The sequence below is a fragment of the Salmo trutta genome, chromosome 27, assembly GCF_901001165.1.
Source record: "Salmo trutta chromosome 27, fSalTru1.1, whole genome shotgun sequence".
Classification (NCBI taxonomy): domain Eukaryota; kingdom Metazoa; phylum Chordata; class Actinopteri; order Salmoniformes; family Salmonidae; genus Salmo; species Salmo trutta.
In genome coordinates this window covers 23,847,884-23,872,871 of record NC_042983.1, presented here as the reverse complement: position 1 = coordinate 23,872,871, position 24,988 = coordinate 23,847,884, and the positions used below count along the sequence as shown (strand labels likewise).

Here is a 24,988-nt window from a genome sequence, read left to right as displayed (position 1 = left end):
CCTGGCTTCCCCCAACTTAAGTGAGACAGCAGGCTCCCTCTCAGTTAACAATCAGTCCTTTCACTGGCCCAGAGCAGCATTACCATCTAATGAGCCGTGGAGGTATTCTCAGATCAGGCCAAGCTCAAAATATGTCTCCTCATCCCTCCACTTAAACAATTCAAAAACACACCTCACTGACACATGCTATTTTGGGTCATTCATGCAGAACTCAAAATAGGTAAATTCAAATGGGTGCTGGACTCTTAATTAAGAATATTACTTTGTTGTCCATTTCCTTGGAGAGAATGAAAATGTGTATCACCTGATCAGCTCAATCAACCAAGACACACACTCACCCACACCCTGATGAGTTGTAAGAACAGGAGAGAGCCATGCTTTTGTTGCTGGCCTTTCTAGCCTCTTAGCTACATGCCTCCACTCTGTGCATGAAGATGAAAGCAATTGCATTTGTTCAATAACACCCCATCTAATCTAGGCAGCTTTAGTGAACTGGCCACCAGATGAAATCTGTAAAAACAAAATGAGTTCTAAGTGTAGTTGCACCAGAGGTCAAGGTCTGCTGAATTGTGACAGATGACTGGTCAGCTATCTTGTCACAGAAAATAGACTGAAGGATAAAATGTTGGCATTGGGGGGGAGGGCATGCTTTACAACTGTGCCTGACACATGTAACCATGAAATATGATCTGTGTGTACAAGTATGAACGGTGCAGGTTGGCGTACAGTAGGCCGGTTCCAGGTGTTTGTGTAAATATCTGTAGTGCATATCTGTATCTGAAAAAGTTCTCTAGTCTTTTGAAGCCCCATATTGCTGCAGGTCTGTAGGATACTCTAATGTCTGAGTATGTACTCTAAACATGACTACCCAGCTAACAAACATTCCCACAACTTTAGAGAACGTTCCCTTAAGTCTCAATAGCTCATTAACTAACGTTATCATAGGAATGTTCCCGTGATGTCCTAGGAATGTTTCCAAGAGACTATTACCTTGATGTTAAATAGAACGTTGTTACCTTGTTCTCAGAACTTAATATCTTAACTGTTCTAGACATGTTTCATGGGAGCGTTGAAAGAATTTTCATGTCTCCAGTTCTGATGGTTAGGAGAATATTCCATCAACGTCCCACCGAACATAGTTGCCATGTTATCAGAACATAAACTATTAAGATTCTAGACAAGTTTAATGGAAACGTGGCAAGAACATTTGTGCCAAATGTGTCATTACTCATCTTGTTACTGTTGCCAAGCCAATCTAGGCCCTGATTGGTGAACCACTGATCCACTCACAGAGCCTTGTCTGTTGGCAAGATTAGGGATACACACACACACACACACACACACACACACACACACACACACACACACCTTTTAACATAGTGTTCCCAGCTTCCATATCTGATGCACATTATTTAATTGTGCATGTTCATTTATACAGTAAGTATTATTCAGCATATCCTCACCCGGGAGTTAAACTAACAACCTCTTGGTTTACGATACAGTAATCTTCCTGCTACACCACCATGTCTGTGTCAGGTATCAGTTGACCTGACTGTTCTCTCATCATTGATTTAATTATTTCAGCAATTTAAGAGCTTTCGGTTTAAGGGTCTAAAGTTGTTGGGGCATTTGACCCTGTTTTAATCTTACTCCCGAATTAGTATGATAAACTATTTTGTCATTTTTCCACATTAAATGTCAAGAAGATAGAGCGTTGCTCAGCTAAATAGAATTAATAAATACTGATCATTTATGAGGTAGTGGAAAGGTGGTCAATTTGTGCTCTAGGTGTAATCCTACAGAATCCCATCTTTCAACGAGAAACTGATTTTAATTAGATACTTTTGGTCATGTAGTGTACGTAGACACCTGCTTGTCAAACATCTCATTCCAAAATCATGGCCATTAATATGGAGTGGTCCTCCTTTGCTGCTTTAACAGCCTCCATTCTTCTGGGAAGGTTTTCCACTAGACAATGGAACATTGTTCCGGGGACTTGCGTCCATTCAGCCACAAGATAATTAGTGAGGTCGGGCACTGATGTTGGGCGATTAGGCCTGGCTCGCAGTCGGCGTTCCAATTCTTCCCAAAGGTGTTCGATGGGGTTGACGTCAGGGCTCTGTGCAGGCCAGTCAAGTTCTTCTACACCAATCTAGTTAAATAATTTCTGTATGGACCTCACTTTGTGCGATCCATACAGCATTGTCATGCTGAAATAGGAAAGGCCATTCCCCAAACTGTTTCCAATGTTGGAAGCACAGAATCGTCTAGAACGTCAACGTGTTAAGGATTTCCCTTCACTGGAACTAAGGGGCCTAGCCCAAACCATGAAAACACCCCCAGACCATTATTCCTCTTCCACCAAGCTTGTGTGGCCTACCACTTCACGGCTGAGCCATTGTTGCTCCTAGACATTTCCACTTCACAATAACAGCACTTACAGTTGACCAGGGCAGCTCTAGCAGGGCAGAAATTTGACAAACTGACTTGTTGGAAAGGTGGCAACCTATGACCGTGCCACGTTGAAGAAGTCACTGAGCTCTTCATTAAGGCCATTCTACTGCCAATGTTGCTCTATGGAGATTGCATGGCAGTGTGCTCGATTGTATACACCTGTCAGCAACGGGTGTGGCTGAAATAGCCGAATCCACTAATTTTAAGGGGTGTCCACACACGTTTGTATATAAAGTGTAAGTTAGGGGTGTTGTCAAATAATGACATGAACATATATTTATAAGAATGTGAAGGTAGTGTGACTTCCCTTGCGGGTCTCAAACCCAGGCCACCAGCACTTATGTCGAACGCCATAACCACTAGGATATCCTTAGGGCATGTGCTTGCTTAATGGGCCAGTATAGTTAGGACCTGTCCAGAAGCAAACCCTAACCCTTTCTCTGTAGGCACTTGTGAAACAACTGAATAGGTGTAAACAGGAGTAACATTAAAAACAGGGTTATATGGCCCACAAACATTAGACAACTATACAAAATGCCCTAAAATTGCTGAAATAATGAAATGAAATCAATGAGAGAATAGTCAGATTAACTGATAACTGCAGTGGCGAACCGTGATTTTCTGACCAAGGCTTTCAGTTGTGGAAAGAATGGCTTAATGCACCCAACATTATATTGTGTAGTCGGACCATTGCAGACTCTAGTGCAGGAGACGCAATGCTTTTTGATGAAAATCAAAAACAGGCCTGAGCTGTGCTTCGGGCTGCAGCACACAAAGCCAGCACATGGACACAACATAATATTGTTCTGTCCTCAGATACAGAGAGCTGTGATACCCGGTGTGCAGATGAAGAGGTCCCAATAGAATAAGGGTACATCCTCGTATACCATGGATTATATGTGTAACAAGGTTAGCAAAATGTTAACTAAAATAAAGTTTAAAAGTCACACACACACACAATGTATGAACCCATTACAACTGGAACAGGCCAACCCTGCTGGGTGTGCATGATTCTGTTCCAGTCCAGCACAAACACACCTGATTCACTGGATCGAACATAATTGGTTAATAATCAAGTGCGCTATTGCTAGTTGGAACAGAAGTCTGCTCACCAAGTAGATCAAATCAAAGTTGGTCACGTGTGCCGAATACAACAGGTGTAGACCTTACAGTGAAATGCTTACTTACAGGCTCTAACCAATAGCGCAAAAAAAGGTATTAGATGAACAATAGGTAAGTAAAGAAATAAAACAACATTTAAAAGACAGTAGCGAGGCTATAAAAGTAGCGAGGCTACATACAGACACCGGTTAGTCAGGCTGATTGAGGTAGTATGTACATGTCGATATGGTTAAAGTGACTATGCATATATGATGAACAGAGAGTAGCAGTAGCATAAAGAGGGGTTGGCGGGTGGTGGGTGGCGGGACACAAAGCAGATAGCCCAGTTACTCAATGTGCGGGAGCCATTTCAGGAAGTATGTACATACAGTTGAAGTCAGAAGTTTACATACACTTAGATTGGAGTCATTAAAACTCGTTTTTCAACCACTCCACAAACTTCTTGTAAACAAACTATAGTTTTGGCAAGTTGGTTAGGACATCTACTTTGTGCATGACACAAGTAATTTTTCCAACAATTGTTTACAGACAGATTATTTCACTGTATTACAATTCCAGTGGGTCAGAAGTTTACATACACGAAGTTGACTGTGCCTTTAAACAGCTTGGAAAATTCCAGAAAATTATTTCATGGCTTTAGAAGCTTCTGATGGGCTAATTGACATCATTTGAGTCAACTGGAGGTGTACCTGTGGATGTATTTCAAGGCCTACCTTCAAACTCAGTGCCTCTTTGCTTGACATCATGGGAAAATCAAAAGAAATCAGCCAAGACCTTGCTGAAAATTGCAGACCTCCACAAGTCTGGTTCATCTTTGGGAGCAATTTCCAAACGCCTGAAGGTACCATGTTCATCTGTACAAACAATAGTACGCAAGTATAAACACCATGGGACCACGCAGCCATCATACCGCTCAGGAAGGAGACGCATTCTGTCTCCTACAGATTAACGTACTTTGGTGCAAAAAGTGCAAATCAATCCCAGAACAACAGCAAAGGACCTGGAGGAAACGGGTACAAAAGTATCTATATCCACAGTAAAACGAGTCCTATATCGACATAACCTGAAAGGCCGCTCAGCAAGTAAGAAGCCACTGCTCCAAAACCGCCATAAAAAAAAGCCAGACTACGGTTTGCAACTGCACATGGGGACAAAGATCATACTTTTTGGAGAAATGTCCCTCTGGTCTGATAAAACGAAAATAGAACTGTTTGGCCATTTAGACCATCGTTATGTTTGGAGGAAAAAGGGGGAGGCTTGCAAGCCGAAGAACACCATCCCAACCGTGAAGCACGGGGGTGGCAGCATCATGTTGTGGGGGTGCATTGCTGCAGGAGGGGCTGGTGCACTTGACAAAATAGATGGCATCATGAGGCAGGAAAAGTATGTGGGTATATTGAAGCAACATCAAGACATCAGTCAGGAAGTTAAAGTTTGGTCGCAAATTGGTCTTCCAAATGGACAATGACCCCAAGCATACTTCCAAAGTTGTGGCAAAAAGGCTTAAGGACAACAAAGTCAAGGTATTGGAGTGGCCATGACAAAGCCCTGACCTCAATCCTATAGAAAATGTGTGGGCAGAACTGAAAAAGCCTGTGCGAGCAAGGAGGCCTAGAAACCTGACTCAGTTACATCAGCTCTGTCAGGAGGAAAGGGCCAAAATTCACCCAACTTATTGTGGGAAGCTTGTGGAAGGCTACCCGAAATGTTTGACCCAAGTTAAACAATTTAAAGGCAATGCTACCAAATACTAATTGAGTGTATGTAAACTTCTGACCCACTGGGAATGTGGAAAGCTGAAATAAATCATTCTCTACTATTATTCTGAGATTTCACATTCTTAAAATAAAGTTGTGATCCTAACTGACCTAAGACATGGAATTTTTATTAGGATTAAATGTCAGGAATTGTGAAAAACTGAGTTTAAATGTATTTGGCTAAGGTGTATGCAAACTTCTGACTTTAACTATATATTCATGTACATACAGCTGAAGTGACTATACATATATGATAAACAGAGAGTAGCAGCAGGGGGGGGGGGGGGGGGGGCACACAATGCAAATAGTCCGGGTAGCCATTTGATTACCTGTTCAGGAGTCTTATGGCTTGGGGGTGAAAACTGTTGAGAAGCCGCCTTTTTGTCCTAGACTTGGCACTCTGGTACCGCTTGCCATGCGGTAGTAGAGAGAACAGTCTATGACTGGGGTGGGTCTTTGACAATTTTTACGGCCTTCCTCGGACACCGCCTGGTGTAGAGGTCCTGGATGGCAGGCAGCTTAGCCCCAGTGATGTACTGGGCCGTACGCACTACCCTCTGTAGTGCCTTGCAGTCGGAGGCCGAGCAATTGCCGTACCAGGCAGTGATGCAACCAGTCAGGATGCTCTCGATGTTGCAGCTGTAGAACCTTTTGAGGATCTCAGGACCCATGGCAAATCTTTTTAGTTTCCTGAGGGGGAATAGGCTTTGTCGTGCCCTTTTCACGACTGTCTTGGTGTGTTTGGACTATTCTAGCTTGTTGTTGATGTAGACACCAAGGAACTTGAAGCTCTCAACCTGCTCCACTACAGCCCCATCAACGAGAATGGGGGCGTGCTCAGTCCTCCTTTTCCTGTAGTCCACAATCATCTCCTTAGTCTTGGTTACGTTGAGGCATAGCTTGTTATTCTGGCACCACCCGGCCAGGTCTCTGACCTCCTCCCTATAGGCTGTCTCATCGTTGTCGGTGATCAGGCCTACCACTGGTGTGTCGTCTGCAAACTTAATGATAGTGTTGGAGTTGTGCCTGGCCATGCAGTCGTAGGTGAACAGGGAGTACAGGAGGGGACTAAGCACGCACCCCTGGGGGGCTCCAGTGTTGAGGATCTGCGTGGCAGATGTTGCTACCTACCCTCACCACCTGGGGGCGGCCCGCCAGGAAGTCCAGGATCCAGTTGCAGAGGGAGGTGTTAAGTCCCAGCATCCTTAGTGCCCTCAAAGCTCATTATGAAGCTGTGTTGAACGCTGAGCTGTAGTCAATGAACAGCATTCTCACATAGGTGTTCCTTTTGTCCAGGTGGGAAAGGGCAGTGTGGAGGGCAATAGAGATTGCATCATCTGTGGTTCTGTTTGGGCGGTATGCAAATTGGAGTGGGTCTAGGGTTTCTGGGATAATGGTGTTGATGTGAGCCATTACCAGCCTTTCAAAGCACTTCATGGCTACGGACGTGAGTGCTACAGGTTTGTAGTCATTTAGGCAGGTTGCTTTTGTGTTCTTGGGCACAGGGGCTATGGTGGTCTGCTTGAAACATGTTGGTATTACAGACTCAATCAGGGACATGTTACAAATGTCAGTGAAGACACCTGCCAGTTGGTCAGCACATACACGTCCTGGTAAGCCTTGTGTATGTTGACCTGTTTAAAAGGTCTTACTCATGTCGGCTACAGAGAGCGTGATCACACAGTCGTCCGGAACAGCTGATCCAGTGGAGCAAGGTTGGCCACCTCCGGTATTATCTTTTTTTTGTTCACCTGAAAATTATGCCTTAGTAATAATAATAATAATAGCCTACTTGTTAATAAAATGTCTAACCTTTACATATGAGTTAGCTTACTTGTACACTTTGAAATATGAAAGTGTTGATTCTTTGAAGTTAAGTATTGAAACTTGTGTTAAATTGTTAACTATTATTCAAGACGAACTAGTGTCATACACCCCTACCTACATGTACAAATGACCTCGACCAACCAGTACACCCACACATTGACTCAGTACCGGTACCCCCTGTATATAGCCTCGTTATTGTTATTTTAATGTGTTACTTCTTATAATTGTTTACTGTTGTGTATTTGGTAACCATTTCTTGAACTGCATTGTTGATTAAGGGCTTGTAAGTAAGCATTTCATGGTCTACACCTGTTGTATTCGGGGCATGTGACAAATAAAGTTAGATTGGATTTGTCAATGTTGATACAAATCACAGATGCCAAATCCTGCAATAAAGAGGGGAAGGGAATCTGTCTCTAATTTCTCTGTTTCTGTGTTGTATTCTCAAATGAACAGTACCTTTTTGTTCAGTCATAAGCTCTCCAATTAGTTTAATAATAATTTTATTTAAAAACACGTTTTTTCAGGATATCAGCCATGTCAACCCATTTTGCAGCTGACAATGGCATGCAACTCCAATGCAGCCATAGGCCTACAGCAGTGGTTCCCAACTCCAGTTCTTGAGTACCCCAACAGCACATATTTTCACTGTAGCCCCGAACAAACATACCTGATTCAACTCAGAGGGCCCGATGATTAGCTGAAACAGGTGTGTTAGTCTGGGACTAGACTAAACTGTACTGTTTGCGGTACTTGAGGACTGGGAGTTTGGAAACACAGAGAATAGCTTAACTCACACATTGTTTACAAATTGTTCAGCTATATGTTCTCAATTTAAAAACGATACCAGTGGTCGATAATGATTTTGTACATGCCTTATGCTGACATGAAATGGTTTAGTGCAAATCCAACCCTTGTAATCTAGGTGGTGAAATGTCTAGAAGCAGGAGATTGATGGGACACTTCGTTAAAAAAATAAATAATAATAATAATAATAATAATAAAATCACACTCACACACACTACTACCACCAAGTTCAATGCCAGATACTTTTCTCCCAGGTCTGAGTGGCACTTGGAGGTGCTACTGTGATAATGAAGATGGTTTACTTAAGACTACCACAACAATTACATTGTACAACAAAGAAAATAGTTATACTTATAAAAAATATATATATATATATATATATATATATATATATATTATTTTTTTTCCCCAATGGAGCTAGGCAAAGCAGAGATGACAATACTTTTCATTTCACCCATACATCAATAAAGTCTATTAGAGCACAGTATCTTTACAATATCATAAACAATAGTATTTTACACGTTCCAAATTACATTTTATATATACAGTACCAGTAAAAGGTTTGGACACACCTACTCATTCAAGGGTTTTACCATATTGTAGAATAAAAGTGAGGACATCAAAACTAACATATGGAATCATGTAGTAACCAAAAAGTGTTAAATCAGAATTTATTTTATACATTTGTGGTTCTTCAAAGTAGCCACCCTTTGCCTTGATGACAGCGTTGCACACGGTTGGCACTCTTAACTGGCTTAACCTGGAATGCTTTTGCATCAGTCTTGAAGGAGTTTCAACATGGGCTGAGCACTTGTTGACTACTTTTCCTTCACTCTGCGGTCCAACTCATCCCAAACCATCTCATTTGGGTTGAGGTCAGGGGATTGTGAAGGCCAGATCTTCTAATGCAGCACTCCATCCCTCTCCTTCTTGGTCAAATAGCCCTTACACAGCCTGGAGGTGTGCTGGGTCATTGTCCTGTTGAAAAACAAATGATAGTCCCACTAAGCACAAACCAGATTGGGTTGGTGTATCGCTGCAGAATGCTGTGGTAGCCATGCTGGTTAAGTGTGCCTTGAATTCTATATAAAAACACTGACCGTGTCACCAGCAAAGCACCGCCACACCATCACACCTCCTCCTCCATACTTCACGGTGGGAACCACACATGCAGAGATCATCCGTTCACCTACTCCGTATCTCACAAGGACATGGCAGTTGGAACCAAAAATCTCAAATTTGCACTCATCTGACCAAAGGACAGATTTCCACTGGTCTAATGTCCATTGCTTGTGTTTCTTGGCCCAAGCAAGTCTCTTCTTCCTATAGGTGTTATTTACTAGTGGTTTCTTTGCAGCAATTCGACCATGAAGGCCTGATTCATGCCGTCTCCTCTGAACCGTTGATGTTGAGATGTCTGTTACTTGAACTCTGTGAAGCATTTTTTGGGGCAGCAATTTGAGGCTGGTAACTAATGAACTTATTCTCTGCAGCAGAGGTAACGCTGGGTCTTCCTTTCCTGTGGCGGTCCTCATGAGAGCCAGATTCATCATAGCACCTGATGGTTTTTGCGACTGCACTTGAAGAAACGTTCAAAGGTCTTGACATTTTCTGGATTGACTGATCTTCATGTCTTAAAGTAATGACGGACTGTCATTTCTCTTTGCTTATTTATTTGAGCTGTTCTTGCCATAATATGGACTTGGTCTTTTACCAAATAGGGCTATCTTCTGTATACCATCCCTACCTTGTCACAACACAACTGACTGGCTCAAACGCATTAAGAGCGAAATAAATTCCACAAATTAACATTTAACAAGGCACACCTGTTAATTTAAATGCATTCCAGGTGAACGGGAACATCCGGCGACTGATACACAGTAATATTCTTGCAACATTCCTATCAAACGTGTACATTATTATCTTGTATTCAGAGAACATGGCCATGTATGTTTGGTGTAATATTCTCCTAACCCTCAGAAAACGACATTAATGAGAACATTGTAACCACATTCTAGAGAAGTTCCACTTGACATTAAGGGAATTTTCACCTAACACCAAAATATGCTGAAAAGATGCTCAGAAGGTTTTTGCTAACATAAATAAAATGTTCATTTAACTAATGGAAAACTGGACACACAGAGGAACATTACAAAAATTATCTCTCCCTTGAATTGTTAGCTGGGTAGCCTTGGACAGGGGTCATGAGACCCATTTATAAAACAGAGACACTAGGCCTACTATGAGCACAGAAGAACTACCACTAGAAATAAAGTCAGAGACAACCAAATATAAGTAGGGATCCAACCACTATATAATATGTAAATATTTAGGTTCACTCATATGCCATGAATGTTGCCATTAAAAGTTAGTAAATCTAATTTGAGCAGGATGCCAGTGGAGAAGGCACAACCATATTTGCCATACAATAAGTGACAATGGGCTTGATTAAAATTCAAAGAGGCAGACATACACTATTTATGACATTTCACATGTTTTTCTTATATTGAGATTGTGTGTTTGCAACGCCAGGGTTGTGGGTTCGATTGCCACGGGGGGGCAGAAAAAATAAATAATGTATGAATTGAAATGTATGCATTCACTACTGTAAATCGCTCTGGATAAGAGCGTCTGCTAAATGACTAAAATGTAATGTAAATGTGTCGCCATTTAGAACGTTTGGATAACACTGAACATAAAAGGCTATAACGTTACAAACTTGCTCCGTGTTACTTTGGACAACTTCAAGCATCTGTACCAACTGCATTGAGACCGAATTGTAGTAAAAAAAATAATAATACGCCCATAACTTTTAGGCCTACGATGGTAAAGCCAATCAATTTGTGTGGAGTCTCGTTTTTATACAAACAATGTTGACATCAGACGGACTTTTGCTAAAATGTTTGCATAAATTCTTAGCTTAAAAAAACAACAAAAAAACAACGAACGAGATTACTTATTATTCAGTTCGAAGGAGGGAAATCCGACATGAAAAGATAAAATGTTTAATTCGAAGCTTTTGTACGTAGTTTACACTTTAAATACATGTCTCCCTGTTGGCTTCAGATATTTACAAAAATCCCAGGCCGTCGATTATCCCAAGACCTTGAAATCTCCGGAGCCTCGAAATACATTATTTTCTCTCCACCCATACTTACCGCTATGCTAAATAGAAAAGGGCTGAGATTAGAAAAGGTCACGGTTTGAACTTACCTAAATCGTCCATACTTCCAGAATTGGCTTCACCAGTTAAAATGTTTTTCGATGTCCGTGATTTCCTCTCAAAATCTCAATTAGTTTACTCACTGTGCTGAAGTTGGTTGGGAAGTACAATACATGACCGCACAGCGCCGAGCACGCGCATCCATACACGCCGACATGAAGAGAACCCCGGGCTGTTTCAATCGCTTTGATAAAGGGCGGCCTCTAGCGAGTGAACTAAATGTATACAAAGTACCCTACTGCTGTATATCAGACAGGCTCGTACTTAAACCTCAGTGGACAGGCTGCCTAAAATAAACATTGTTATATGAAAACAGTGTAACCGCGATTGATGAAGAAACATTTTTACACAATTTACAGCAGCTACACCTACCTATATGTTTTATTAGTTTACAAGGTAGCGTAGGTCAATTCCACCTAAATAACGAAAATTATTTTCATACCTAATAAAATGTTTCAGCTTGGGCTTTTTTCCAATTTGTGAAAAATGTAATCCTAATACAAGTACGTGTAATAATTCTCTTGAGGAATTTTCATACTAAAATCAGAAGAGGCCATGCAAACGTTTAATAGCTTTATTATACAGACACCGCACAAAATATGCTTGTATTTCAATCATCAGCTGTCAGCGGTTTCAAAATTAACTGACCACATAGCCAAATGTAAATTGAATTTGGATTCCAGCAACTGCAAAGAGGACCGTTTTAATCATTATCACTTCCTCATTGTTCAGTGGCTGAAAAGGGGAAATGCTGGCTACTCTTTCGTTAGAGGCAACGTAACGTCTCTACTTCAATTCCAAGCTAAAACTTAAAAACAACTCCACATCTGGTTGAGGCATCTTCAGTTACTCATTTCAAGGTGTAACTTCACAGAAACAGTGGAGGTGATCCTGAGATGTTCTGCCTATACGCCTCTCAGAAGTTCACAGCCTTGAGTTTGCTCTCCTGTGCCTGGGTCAGAGGCTGCTGTGAGAGGATCTTCCTGTGGAAGGCGGTGGTGCTTGCCGATTCCTAGTCTAGGCAGGCCACGGTTCAGGCTGGAGATGTAGCCACAGCGGCCGCAGGTCCCCTGAATGGGCATCTTCACACCCTCCCTCACTGACAGGTTCTCCACAGAGTGGATGACGTCATGATGGCACTGGGCCGCAAAGCCTCCAGGTCTTTCAGGAAGGTGCGGGTGTGGCCTCGGTAGGCGTTGGGGGAGTAGATGCACTCTGTGGAGAAGTAGTCCAGCTTCTTAAAGTAGGCGTAGAGGACAATCTCCTTCTCGTAAGCGTATTTGAGGGGCTTGCAGCGTGGCACCACCCCCTCACCCTCGCTGGCTGTGCTGATGGCAGTGCAGCGACACAGACGGGCAATGTCTCCTCGGAGGACGTTCATCAGAACTGTCTCTGCCACGTCATCAGCGTTGTGACCTGAGGGATGTCACCGTTTTTTTTTTTATACATAATTGCATAACAAAATGCTTGATTTTGCTATGGCAATAATTACATTTTGCATGGCAAATGCCACTGATTGGTCACATTTGCAAGCCCTCGCATATTATGCAGGAAAATGTTGATTTAGCTAAAAGGGTTGTGATCAGTCACAAAATCCTGGAAGGACTATTTAAACTAGGCAACACATCTGAAATAAGATAGATAAAATAAGCCTGCTCAATAACAAATATATTTGTCTTATACATTACCTGTACATATCTTATCAACCTTCAGCATCATGGCTCCCCTGTCCAGCGCCTGTCTTCGGAACACTCCACAGAAAGTGCAATTGTTCTTCAGTCCAATCTGCTTCACTATGGCATCCATAGTCCAGCCATACAGCTCCTCATAGGACACAATCTTCAGGGGTAGTTCATACTGCTGCTGGTTCTTCTTCACAGTCTTCAAGGAGTCGTCACGGTAACCTGTGATGCCCTCGTCCACTGAGGCAGCAGTAGTTTCAGGCCGTAGTTATAGCGCTCAAAAGGCCCTTCATGAGGTGTGCCAGCACAGTGGAATCCTTCCCGCCAGAGGCACCAATGCCCAGTCTCTCCATCTTTGAAGAACTGCGCTGTTATTATTGTCTGATGCACCTCCTCCTAAAAGGCTCAGAAGAGGCGCTCTTTGGACGTTTCAGCACTGCACTCTTCTCAGCACAGCTGCTACAAATGACTGGCATCTTGACTGTGGAGGACAGGAGAGTTTGCTATGTGAAGGCAATAGCGTAAATAATTATCCTCTTACAAGGTTGAAATATTCACCTGTGTTATAAGAGTTAAGTATAGGATGGTTGAAAGGTTGAAATATTCACCTGTGTTATAAGAGTTAAGTATAGGATGTCAAACAGACTACTACTAGCCAGCTAAGGGTTCTGTAGACTGAAGGTTCTGAAGAATACTGGACAACCTATGCAAATAACATCTAGCTAACAACAATGTCAGTTTAGGTTATCTAGCTAGCTAGAAACATATACTTTGATGACCGGCTTGACAGCTAGTTAGCTAAAGATGCTAGCTTGCACTTACTTAAACCGCTGCTGAAAATGCGTTACCAAACTCCAATTGAAAGTCTCGCCTCTAGCCGTGCTCGATCCTTGAGCTGGTGTTTTTATGCCATGTCTAAACTTGTTTTTAAAAATGCCGCGTTAAAAACTACTGGAAACTAGGAACTCGGAAATCTTCGACTTCTGACTTCTACTTCTGTGGGTTCAAAACAACAGGGGACTAAAAAAAACCTGTGAAAAATCGATTTGAACGGTCACTTACGTCATGAGTTGACCTCGTTCCCAGTTTTTTTTAACGTGGCATAATATCTTACCAATGCTACGTACGGTAATCTTCGTAGTCGTCATCTTCTTCTTCTTCGGAGTTTAACGGCGGCTGGCATCCAATATGTTGCGTTACCGCCCCCAACTGGACTATAATATAAATCCAGTATACTTTGTGATACAAAATGAAAACTAACCCTATACTTCTGGAGGCTGCTGAGGGGAGGACGGCAAATAATAATAATAATGTCTGTTTGATGTATTTGATACCATTCCACTGATTCCGCTCCAGCCATTACCACGAGCCCGTCCTCACCACTTAAGGTGCCACCAACCTCCTGTGCACTACACCCAACTAACCCTACACTCATTAAAATCACACTATTCCTGCACCATGCCAACGGCCAGGGAGGACGGGACACCACCACTCAATACACTCTGTAATTCTTCTGAAGTCAAATCTCGTATACCCAAATACTTCTCTGCAGCTGCCACCACAACATGTATTTTCTGGGATTTCCGTTCCATTTCTGCTGTACTGTTGATGACCGTTGCTATGAATGCCAAGAAGACAACCTTATTGAAGCATATCACTTGTTGGCATATCCCTCTGTGTTGACACAGATTTACTACTGGATCCCTCACCCTTAACCCATCCTCCTCTACTTTCTTCATTACCTCTGCACTACTCTGACTCTAACCACCTCAACCTGCCTCTCTCGCACTGGACACTTCCGATCCCCAGCAACATGGGCACCCCTACAGTTGACACACAACTTTATCCACCGAATCTACACAATCTATCCCATGCCGCCCTGCAGACTTCCCACATCTTGAAATCTCCATCCTACAAACTGCTGCGACATGACCATAAACATTGCACCTGAAACAGCCCAGTGGATTCGGCACAAAAACTCTAACAAGCTATATAGTAACATGACTTTGTCGAGGTAAAAACTCTGACTCAAAACTCAAAAGAACTGAGAGTGACTCCTCTGTTTCACCACGCTCACCACCAGGATTGCGTCGCACCAAACGGTGGGCATCACAAACACCAGGAATTTTCAACTTCAATTTCTCCTTCTCCATACTACCCCAGAAATCACTCCTTTCAATGATGCCCTGTTCCTAATAGCAAAGCAAGAAACAGATATTGACCCAAGTTGTGTGACACTGAGCGCCTGCTCCCTCTGGTCAGAAGAAACACCAACAAATATCACAAGTCCACTACAGGCTACCTTCACTGATTCAACTGCACCCAACTCCTTTCCCACCCACTTTGAAACCATAAATGGATTCGTCAAAGGCAAGGATCCACTTTCTCCAAAAATGTCACTCCTACTAGACCAGATTCTTCTTTATCATGTCCATTGATGCCAGGCTTGGGTCCTGAGCTCTTCATCACACCTTCCACCTCACTTAACTCGCCCTCATTCACTTCCATTTCACCTCCAGAACTGGGTCTGTCTCACTCTGATCACCTGACACCAATCTTCTCCATTTTTATCACCATCTTCCTCAAACTCAAATCCAACCTCTGCTTTCCTCATTCTCTTTCTCCTCTTCTTCCTCTTTTTTCCCCCTCCATTCCTCCTCAGAAATCCACCTTTCTGTGTCCCTGTCCCAATATTCCTCTTCTCCCGACTTTGCTTACGGCCCGGTGGCTTCCCGAGGTAACTCCATCTCATAATCGTCCTACTCACCTCAGAAACGTGTCTTCTCCGGGCGCTGGCATTTTGAGAGCATGAGCAGTGGCCACACACAGAAAAACGACACGTTCTTCTTTCGTTTCCGGTGTTGTTATTCATTACAGGAAATTTTGTGGGTGTCAATTCTGCATGGGTGACCAATCACAGCAAGTTAGAAAGCTGCCCTACATAATTGAAGATGATTTTGTATTAAAATTTAATAATACAGTATTTCCTCCAGTACTGGATTACTTTGTAGCATTTAGTTTGATATAATGATGAGGTTCTGATACTGTCATCTGTTATTCATATGCTATGAAATTGGACCAAGTCAGATATTCAGTTTTATACACTACTGGTCAAAACTTTAAGAACACCTACTCATTCAAGGATTTTTCTTTATTTTTACTATTTTCTACATTGTAGAATAATAGTGAAGACATCAAAACTATGAAATAACACATATGGAATCATGTAGTAACCAAAAAAGTGTTAAACAAATCAAAATATATTTTATATTTGAGATTCTTCAAATAGCCATCCTTTGCCTTGATGACAGCTTTGCACACTCAGTTAAGCCTAAATCAAATGTATTTATAAAGCCCTTCTTACATCAGCTGATATCTCAAAGTGCTGTACATAAACCCAGCATAAAACCCCAAAAAGCAAGCAATGCAGGTGTAGAAGCAGTGGCTAGGGAAAAACTCCCTAGAAAAGTCCAGAACCTAGGAAAATCAGGTGCCTACCAATCAAAACAGCTAACAGGGCCGCAAGCACCGGGCCGCAAGCAAAGGTGTGCCTTGTTAAAAGTTAATTTGTGGAATTTCTTTCCTTCTTAATGCGTTTGAGCCAATCAGTTGTGTTGTGACAAGGTAGGGGCGGGATACAGAAGATAGCACTATTTGGTAAAAGACCATGTCCATATTATGGCAAGAACAGCTCAAATAAGCAAAGATAAACGACAGTCCATCACTACTTTAAGACATGAAGGTCAGTCAATCCGGAAAATTTCAAGAACTTTGAAAGATTCTTCAAGTGCTGTGATGAAACTGGCTCTCATGAGGACCGCCCCACGAATGGAAGACCCAGAGATACCTCTGCTGCAGAGGATAAGTTCATTAGAGTTACCAGCCTCAGAAATTGCAGCCCAAATAAATGCTTCAAAGAGTTCAAGTAACAGACACATCTCAACATCAACTGTTCAGAGGAGACTGTATGAATCAGACCTTCATGGTCAAATTGCTGCAAGGAAACCACTACTAAAGGACACCAATAAGAAAAAAAGACTTGCTTGGGCCAAGAAACACGAGCAATGGACATTATACCGGTGGAAATATGTCCTTTGGTCTGGAGTAATAAATTGGAGATTTTTGGTTCAAACAGCAGTGTTTTTGTGAGACGCGGTGTGGGTGAACGGATGATCTCCACGTGTGTATTTCCCACGGTAAAGCATGGAGGAGGAGGTGTTATGGTGTGGGGGTGCTTTTCTGTTGACACTGTCTGTGATTTATTTAGAATTCAAGGCACACTTAACCAGCATGGCTACCACATTATTCTGTAGCGATACGCCATCCCATCTGGTTTTCGCTTAGTGGGACTATCATTTGTTTTTCAACAGGACAATGACCCAACACACTTCCAGGCTGTGTAAGGGCTATTTTACCAAGAAGGAGGTTGAGAGAATGCCAAGAGTGTGCAAAGTTGTCATCAAGGCAAAGGGTGGCTATTTGAAGAGTCTCACATATAAAATATATTTTGATTGATTTAACACTTTTTTGGTTACTACAGGATTCCATATGTGTTATTTCATAGTTTTGATGTCTTCACTATTATTCTACATTGTAGAAAATAGTAAAAATAAAGAAAAACCCTTGAATGAGTAGGTGTTCTAAAACTTTTGACCAGTAGTGTATTTAATACCATTAAAATGACTCATCATCCAATCACTCTTCCAGCTACATATTTAGGTCTGAAACACGTTAGATGCTGTTGCCGCTCAGTAATTGAAAGGGTAACTGTCTGTTCAGATAAACAATACAGGAGGAAATGTGTAGAGGTGAAAACACAGTTGAGTCACATGACCACTTGAAAGATAAGCAACAAGGATTTATTATTTTGCTTTAAAGGATTGTGCTACTGAAACAATGGCAATAGGCATCAAAATGCAATTTTGAGTAGGTGATTGAGAGAGGGGTATGGGAAGGAGCAGGATTGTAGGGGTCAGGGCTTGGTGCAGGAAAGAGTCATTTAAGCTTAGTTGGCACCAGCGGCAGGGTGAAAAGCTCCCCTCTGGTGCCACTGCATGTCTCGGATGCGCCTGACGGACTGGATCTGAGGGAACTGGGCACCAAACTCAGCACAGTCCTTGTATTCCCCCTTCTCAAACAGGTACTGATAGCCTCTGTAGCCAGGATACTGGTACCCCACCCAACTTGGTACACAACCAGCAAAGGTGTGAGAGTCAGGGAATGGGAGAGAAAAGAATGAGAAAAGTATTTAGAGAAGAAAGCCATGGAGATAAGATCAACACGTGATTAGGAGAAAATGGCAATATGATATGGTAATGTTGGGGCAGATATTGCTGTAAGAGAATTATTCTGTTGGCGGACAGACTCACGTGCCACTCTGAACTCTGACAGATGTGACCTTCTCTTGGTATCCGTGTGAGTGGAAGCTGGGGACATCATCATCTATGATCTCGATCTTCTTCCCCGCGAAACTGGGGTTTTCATAAAGGACAATCTTGTGCTCCTGGCTGTCCTATATAGAAAACACACCATAAGAAACAGTCACAGGGAATCTTCAAAAAGGCTGAACAAAATGGCTGATTTGTGTTGTAGTAGAGAAGGTGTGCTGCGTTACCACTTTAATGGGGCGGAATGCAAAGATGTTGTCGCTACGTCTGCTGTTGGTCCAGGAATCCCAGCGAGGATACTCCCCCTTCTCAAACACATACTGTTCCCCTTTACAGTTAGCCTGCTCGTAACCCACCCATCTGAGGAAGCACAGACGAGTCAAGGTAAGGAGGGCACAAGGTGGTTGTGGGGGGAAGTGAAGGATGACAAAAACAAGATGGAAGGTGTATGAACATACTGTGCCTTGTGCACAATGCAGTGACTATATTTGTGTTATGGAATGGTTTGGAAGTGATTGTTTTTTTGTTCAGAACCATTTTCATTTGTCCTATCAGCCATACCTTTTCTTTTTCTATTGTTTGAGAATCACACTATATCTACCCCCCCCCCCACACACACACACACACCACTATCTAACTCCTATTGTTTTTGTCTCTATCTTTTGTTTAACTCTCACCCTCTGTCTCACTCGTAGTCCCTCTCTCTCTTTCCCTCTCTCTATCATACTATCTCTGAGCCACACTCACGGTCCACACAGCACCAGTATGGAGCCCACTTTCTCCACGCCTGCTTCCTGGAGGTCATTACAGGGACCAGTCAGCTCATGGCAATGCCCCTGGAAGTTCTCCTGTTCATAGATGATCAACTGTGGAAGACAAGGAGAGACAACATGGATGTTTAGGTCTCCTTGCTATGCTAGCCCTGATGGCATCTCAAGTTGTACAGGGAAATTATGTAGAATACTGTGTAACTTTTGCCTCGAACAATCCCACAGTGTCTCATTGTCTTTGATCCACCGTGCCCCACCATTATCCATTCCTCTTGCTTTCCCTCCTCTATCCTGCCCTGCCCTCCTCTGCCCTGCCCTCCTCTGCCCTGCCCTTCCTCTGCCCTGCCCTTCCTCTGCTCTGCCCTGCCCTTCCTCTGCCCTGCCCTCATCTGCCCTGCCCTCATCTGCCCTGCCCTTCCTCTGCCCTGCCCATCCTCTAGCCTGCCCTGCCATCCTCTTGCCCCCTCCCTCTCTCCCCTCTCTCCCTCTCCCCCTCACCTTGAAAGCACTGGTGCCTGGCTGCTGCTGCTTGGATGCAGGGTTCTGGTGGTCTGTGGCCATAGTGAACAGGATGATGAAACTGTACAGAGATAAAGGAGAAATTATGGAGTGCATAACATATATTTTTAGGGTCCAGTAGACTAATTGAAAATGTTTATATTCCAATGGGTAGTTTACAGTTTGATAGGATATTGGCAAAAGTAATGAAACAATAGTGCCAGAAAATCTGCTGTTAAATTCTGCATAAAACTGGTTCTCTCATGTATGTAAACACAAGTCCCCACCCCTTTCCTTCCTTAAAAAATATTTGAGAAAAATGTGAAATTGACAACGGTCCTCATGTTAATCTATTTGTTGTAAGTTAAATAGTTTTATGTATAGTGAATGACAAAGAAGTGTGTTACCCCAACATGTTAAATAAATTAACTTCAAAGTGATGTTTGATTTGAAAAAAGTAGACAAAGTTGGATAAAAATAGCAATAAAATAATGTGGAAAGCGACGGTCGTGAATCTCTTACCAGTACCTGTCTGTGCCAGTGTGTTTGGGATGGCATGCTGGGCTCAATATATACGGCGGGCTCAGGGGTGGAAACTCTGCCAACACTCCTCTGTGTCCAAGCCACCCTCTAGATCAGCATGCAATAGGCTGAGCAGACCGGACTGTGGGGTCACTGCTCTGCCTGGCCCCCCTTCTCACTCCCCCTCAAAGTTATTTCATTACTTGTCAATTTCATCCAGCCGGTCATTGTTCGATATCCACATGATTCAGCACAACCTGTGCCAAGAGTTCCACACTTACAATGAGAGCTGCCTGTATGCCTGGACCACCAGAGTGGGAGAGAGATAGGATGATAGAGAGGAGGGAGAGTGCCAAATTGATAGAAAGGGACTGATTTAACTCACAAAATCTAGTATATTTCTGTTTACTCTTACATAGGAATAATGGTTAACATAGTATTCAATTGGGTCGTTATTGGCAATGCTTTCTATTGGAGAGCATTTATTGTAAGTGCATGTAAGGTATAATATAACAGTTTTCCTATCATTGCCACATATGGAAGCTTACACATCCAGAGGTCATCTGTACTAAGCTGACAAAAATGTTGACATGCCAAGCTAACTTCCTGCTGCTGGCAGGAGAAGAGCAGAGTTGCACACCAATGTGAGCTGTCAACAAGAGAGCTTAGTGTTTCACTCGTTGAATGCAGTAACTGGAGTACATTTCACTTGTTGAATGTAGATCATTCTGTAAATTGGTAGAAGTAAATATAGTTGGATGGAGTAATTATAGTTGGTTGGAGTTAGAGGTGATGAACGTGGCACAGTAGTTAGATGGAGCAGGGGTAGGCCCGTGGTTGGAGGAATTAGAGATAGGCCTAGTGCACAGATAGAAGAACATGTGCTGTGAATACAATCAAATGCATTGCATTGCACTGGATAAAGGTGGCTTAGGGTTAGGATTTTTGTGGTTGTGTTGGAATGGGGAAATGAATAGAGCACAATGAGATATGTGGTTGAAATGTAGTTTATTAAATTGGAAAAGTACATTGGCGCTTAAAGCTATTTACACAACCCTTGGCTGTATGGGCTGAATCCAAGATGGAGATCCCATGACATTGACCACCTACTTGCCCCATTTCAATCTTCAACCTAGAATAAAATTTGCATGGCAAGAAGGCAAAAGTAGACTAACCTTGTGCAGGAAAATATAATGACACTCTTATTCATAACAAAACAGGTAGCTAAATATAATAACAAGATGTAATAATTTGTCATTAGTGAGAAGAGCGAAAACATTTATTTGTTTGATCTTTACACTCTAAAATAATTAGAAATTGGCATCTATTTCCAAAAAGGAACACGGTTTATAACATACAGTAGAATTGAACAGCTTAACAGATGGTTGATATTTTGCAGTGAAGTGTGTAGGTTACCACTGTAAATTGGCCTACTGTAGCCTAGTTTTCTTATTTTTTTCCTGAGTAGACATTTTTTCAGAATTCTCAGGCAGTGTAGTAGCCTATATTTAGGTAAATGCAAAACATTATTGAATTCAAACGATCTGCTTACAGGTCCACAAAAATGTACAATTGTTTTTGTCTTTCAGAAACGTCAGATATGCTTCAACAAATGTCACTGCAAAAGGAAACATTCTGCCAAAATGATTTTATACTTTTTTGTATTTATTATTATGAACAAAACAAATACAAAAACAAAAAAATACAAAGAAAGGTACCTAAACCTAACAGACAAGGGGTATTACATATCGAGATAAATTGCCAATTTGTCTAAACGTTTTATGGTGCGTATTGATTTTTGTTGTTACATAATTTCAAAATAATATTTCAATTATATCTTAAATAATGTGAAGAGGGGTTTGTTCTCTGCCCACTTCATTTTATGGACAAAGAATCTTCCATGAAAAATTCTGCCAACATCTCTGAAAACATTTGGTCAAGTACCCCATTGCTATGTCCTTTAGATAGACCAACTGTATTGGCCTAATTCCAATACTTTCAAAGAAAACATAAAATAAGGGCGTCATTGTCACCATAAAAGGTGAGTGATGGCCGTTTTTCAAGTGGAATTATAATCTCATACAAAATTTCTGCATGCACCATTTCTGAAAAGTTTGCACATGTACAAAAATATTGAGATTTATAAATTTGGCATAGGCCATACATATCATACAACTCTGCGTGCGTGAACAAGCGAATTATTGTTCAGTATTTCGTTTATTTTTAGATTATTGGGTTTGTATGTCCTGCTTTGGTATATAGACCCTGAGATGAAATAGGCAATGATGTCTCGCTCCTGTCGCTCACCAATACAGTTAGCTACCCATAGGCCTACGGTAAAATATGTTACATAAACTACCGGTCTATTTACTGTGTTGGCAGAATGTTTCAAGCTTTAGCAGCAATGTATGTTGTATTTGGAAATGGACTGTGTCCGTTTCTGAGAGAGAAAATAATGGCAAATTGTTGTGAACCTGTCAGCAGAACGTTTGAATTCAACAATGTTTTGCATCGACTTTTCCCCCAAAGTAAATATGATGGACTGCCCGCGAATTATGAAACATTGTCTAAGTCAGGCTACAAAACATAATGCACTTACAGTAGTTTCCTAAGACCTACTTCAATATAAAGGATCAACTGTTCACCTCTTAAATTCGACTGTACACCGGTATTATAAACTGCACTGCCTATGATAGGCCTATTGCAAAACTTGAAATACATATAGCCTATCTTTTACTATGCTCCCAGATCCAATTAAATGACAGATGCGGAATAAGAACCCACCACCGCCAGAAAAGGGGAGGAATTTATTATGTAATAATATATTAATTTATGTTAATAAAATGTATAGATGAAAAAAATGAAACATATATTTTCACTCTTCTCAGTAATGGGAAAGGCCTGCATTCTTGTTAATATGTTATCCTGTTTTTAGTTTTTTATGAAACAGCTTTTCATAATACCCCAATTGGCACAAAATACCTATACTGGACAAAAATATAAACACAACATGCAACAATTTCAAAGATTTTACTGAGTTACAGTTCATATAAGGAAATCAGTCAATTGAAATAAATTCATTAGGCCCTAATCTATGGATTTCACATAACTGGGCAGGGGTGCAGCCATGGATGAGCCTGGGAGGGCATAGGCCCACCCACTTGGCAGCAAGGCCCATCCACTGGGGAGCCAGGCCCAGCCAATCAGAATAAGTTTTTCCCCACAAAAAAGGCTTTATTACAGAATGAGTTCCCCCCCATATAACGATCATGCATTTAAATCAGCTTCGTGATATGCCACACCTGTCAGGTGGATGCATTATCTTGGTAAAGAAGAAATTCTCACTAACAGGGATATAAACACATTTCTGCAAAAAAAGTTTGAGAAATAAGCTTTTGGTGCGTATGGACCATTTCTGTGATTTTTTTATTTCAGCTCACGAAACATGGGACCAACACTTTACATGTTGCGTTTATATTTTTGTTCAGTGTACTTTCTAGCTTGCAATACACTAGCAGATGTGTGTACTCATGGTCTAAAATTAGCTGGGAGGTGAGCACATTCTCATATCAAGTTGCATTTTTTGAAATGACAACTTTTGCATGACAACTGTCACCCACACTCTTTGGGGTGTAGTTTGTATGTACAGTTGAAGTCGGAAGTTTACATACACTTAGGTTGGAGTCATTAAAACTAATTTTTCAACCACTCCACAAATTTCTTTTTAACAAACTATCGTTTTGTCAAGTCGGTTAGGACATCTACTTTGTGCATGACTGTCACGTCCTGACCAGTAATAGGGGTTATTTGTTATTGTAGTTTGGTCAGGACGTGGCAGAGGGTATTTGTTTTATGTGGTTCGGGGTGGTGGTTTGTTTAGTAGGGTATTTGATTTATGTATTCCGGGGGTTTTTGGGCACTGTTCTATGTTAGTGTATTTCTATGTTCTGTCTAGTCTTTTGTATTTCTATGTTTTGTTAATTGGGGTTGGACTCTCAATTGGAGGCAGGTGTTTTCTAGTTGCATCTGATTGAGAGTCCTATATATAGCTATGTGTTTGTTGAGTACTTTGTGGGAGATTGTTCTGTGTATAGCCTTGTGCGTGACCAGCCTGTGGTTAGTCGTTGTGTTATCTTTGTGTACGTGTTTGTTTTGGTTCTCCTTCTTGTCCGTTTATAATAAAGAAGATGAGTGCACATTTCCCCGCTGCGTTTTGGTCTAAATCCGACGACAACCGTTACAATGACACAAGTAATTTTTCCAACAATGGTTTACAGACGTATTATTTCATTTATAATTCACAGTATCACAATTCCAGTGAGTCAGAAGTTTACATACACTAAGTTGACTGTGCCTTTAAACAGCTTGGAAAATTCCTGTAAATGATGTCATGGCATTAGAAGCTTCTGATAGGCTAATTGACATCATTTGAGTCAGTAGGAAGTGTACCTGTGGATGTATTTCAAAGCCTACCTTCAAACTCAGTGCCTCTTTGCTTGACATCATGGGAAAATGAAAAGAAATCATCCAAGACCTCAGAAAAAAAACTGTAGACCTCCACAAGTCTGGTTCATCCTTGGGAGCAATTTCGAAATGCCTGAAGGTACCACGTTCATCTGTACAAACAATAGTACGCAAGTATAAACACAACGGGACCACGCAGCCGTCATACCGCTCACAAAGGAGACGCGTTCTGTCTCCTACAGATTAACATACTTTGGTGCGAAAGGTGCAAATCAATCCCAGAACAACAGTAAAGGACCTTGTGAAGATGCTGGAGGAAACAGGTACAAAAGTATCTATATCCACAGTAAAACGAGTCCTATATCGACATAACCTGAAAGGCCGCTCAGCAAGAAGCCACTGCTCCAAAACCGCCATAAAAAAGCAAGACTACGGTTTGCAACTGCACATGGGGACAAAGATAATACTTTTTGTA

General features: G+C 41.7%; 2 protein-coding genes across 4 annotated transcripts in view; both read right to left on the bottom strand.

Annotated features, from left to right (window-relative positions):
* Positions 1-14,023, bottom strand: part of LOC115164653 (paxillin) — a 35,217-nt gene extending 21,194 nt beyond the window's left edge. Inside the window, exons 1-2 of one of the 3 annotated variants that reach the window (XM_029717354.1) lie at positions 13,695-14,023; positions 12,879-13,353 (exon numbers count right to left, since the gene is read on the bottom strand). In XM_029717354.1, the coding sequence (XP_029573214.1) occupies positions 12,879-12,996 (118 nt within the window). In that variant the 5' untranslated portion in view covers positions 12,997-13,353; positions 13,695-14,023. Of the gene's footprint in view, positions 1-11,180; positions 11,330-12,878; positions 13,354-13,694 lie in introns of those variants that run through there. The other 2 variants (XM_029717357.1, XM_029717356.1) reach the window with 2 other exon arrangements.
* Positions 14,024-17,704: 3,681 nt separating this feature from the next.
* Positions 17,705-19,609, bottom strand: LOC115164652 (beta-crystallin B2). Its single transcript, XM_029717353.1, has 5 exons — positions 19,528-19,609; positions 19,007-19,125; positions 18,487-18,619; positions 18,242-18,384; positions 17,705-18,055 (listed from the first exon to the last, which is right to left on the bottom strand). Exons 1-5 carry the CDS (start codon positions 19,588-19,590, stop codon positions 17,878-17,880), a joined length of 636 nt encoding a protein of 211 aa, XP_029573213.1. The 5' UTR covers positions 19,591-19,609; the 3' UTR covers positions 17,705-17,877.
* Positions 19,610-24,988: the final 5,379 nt, after the last annotated feature.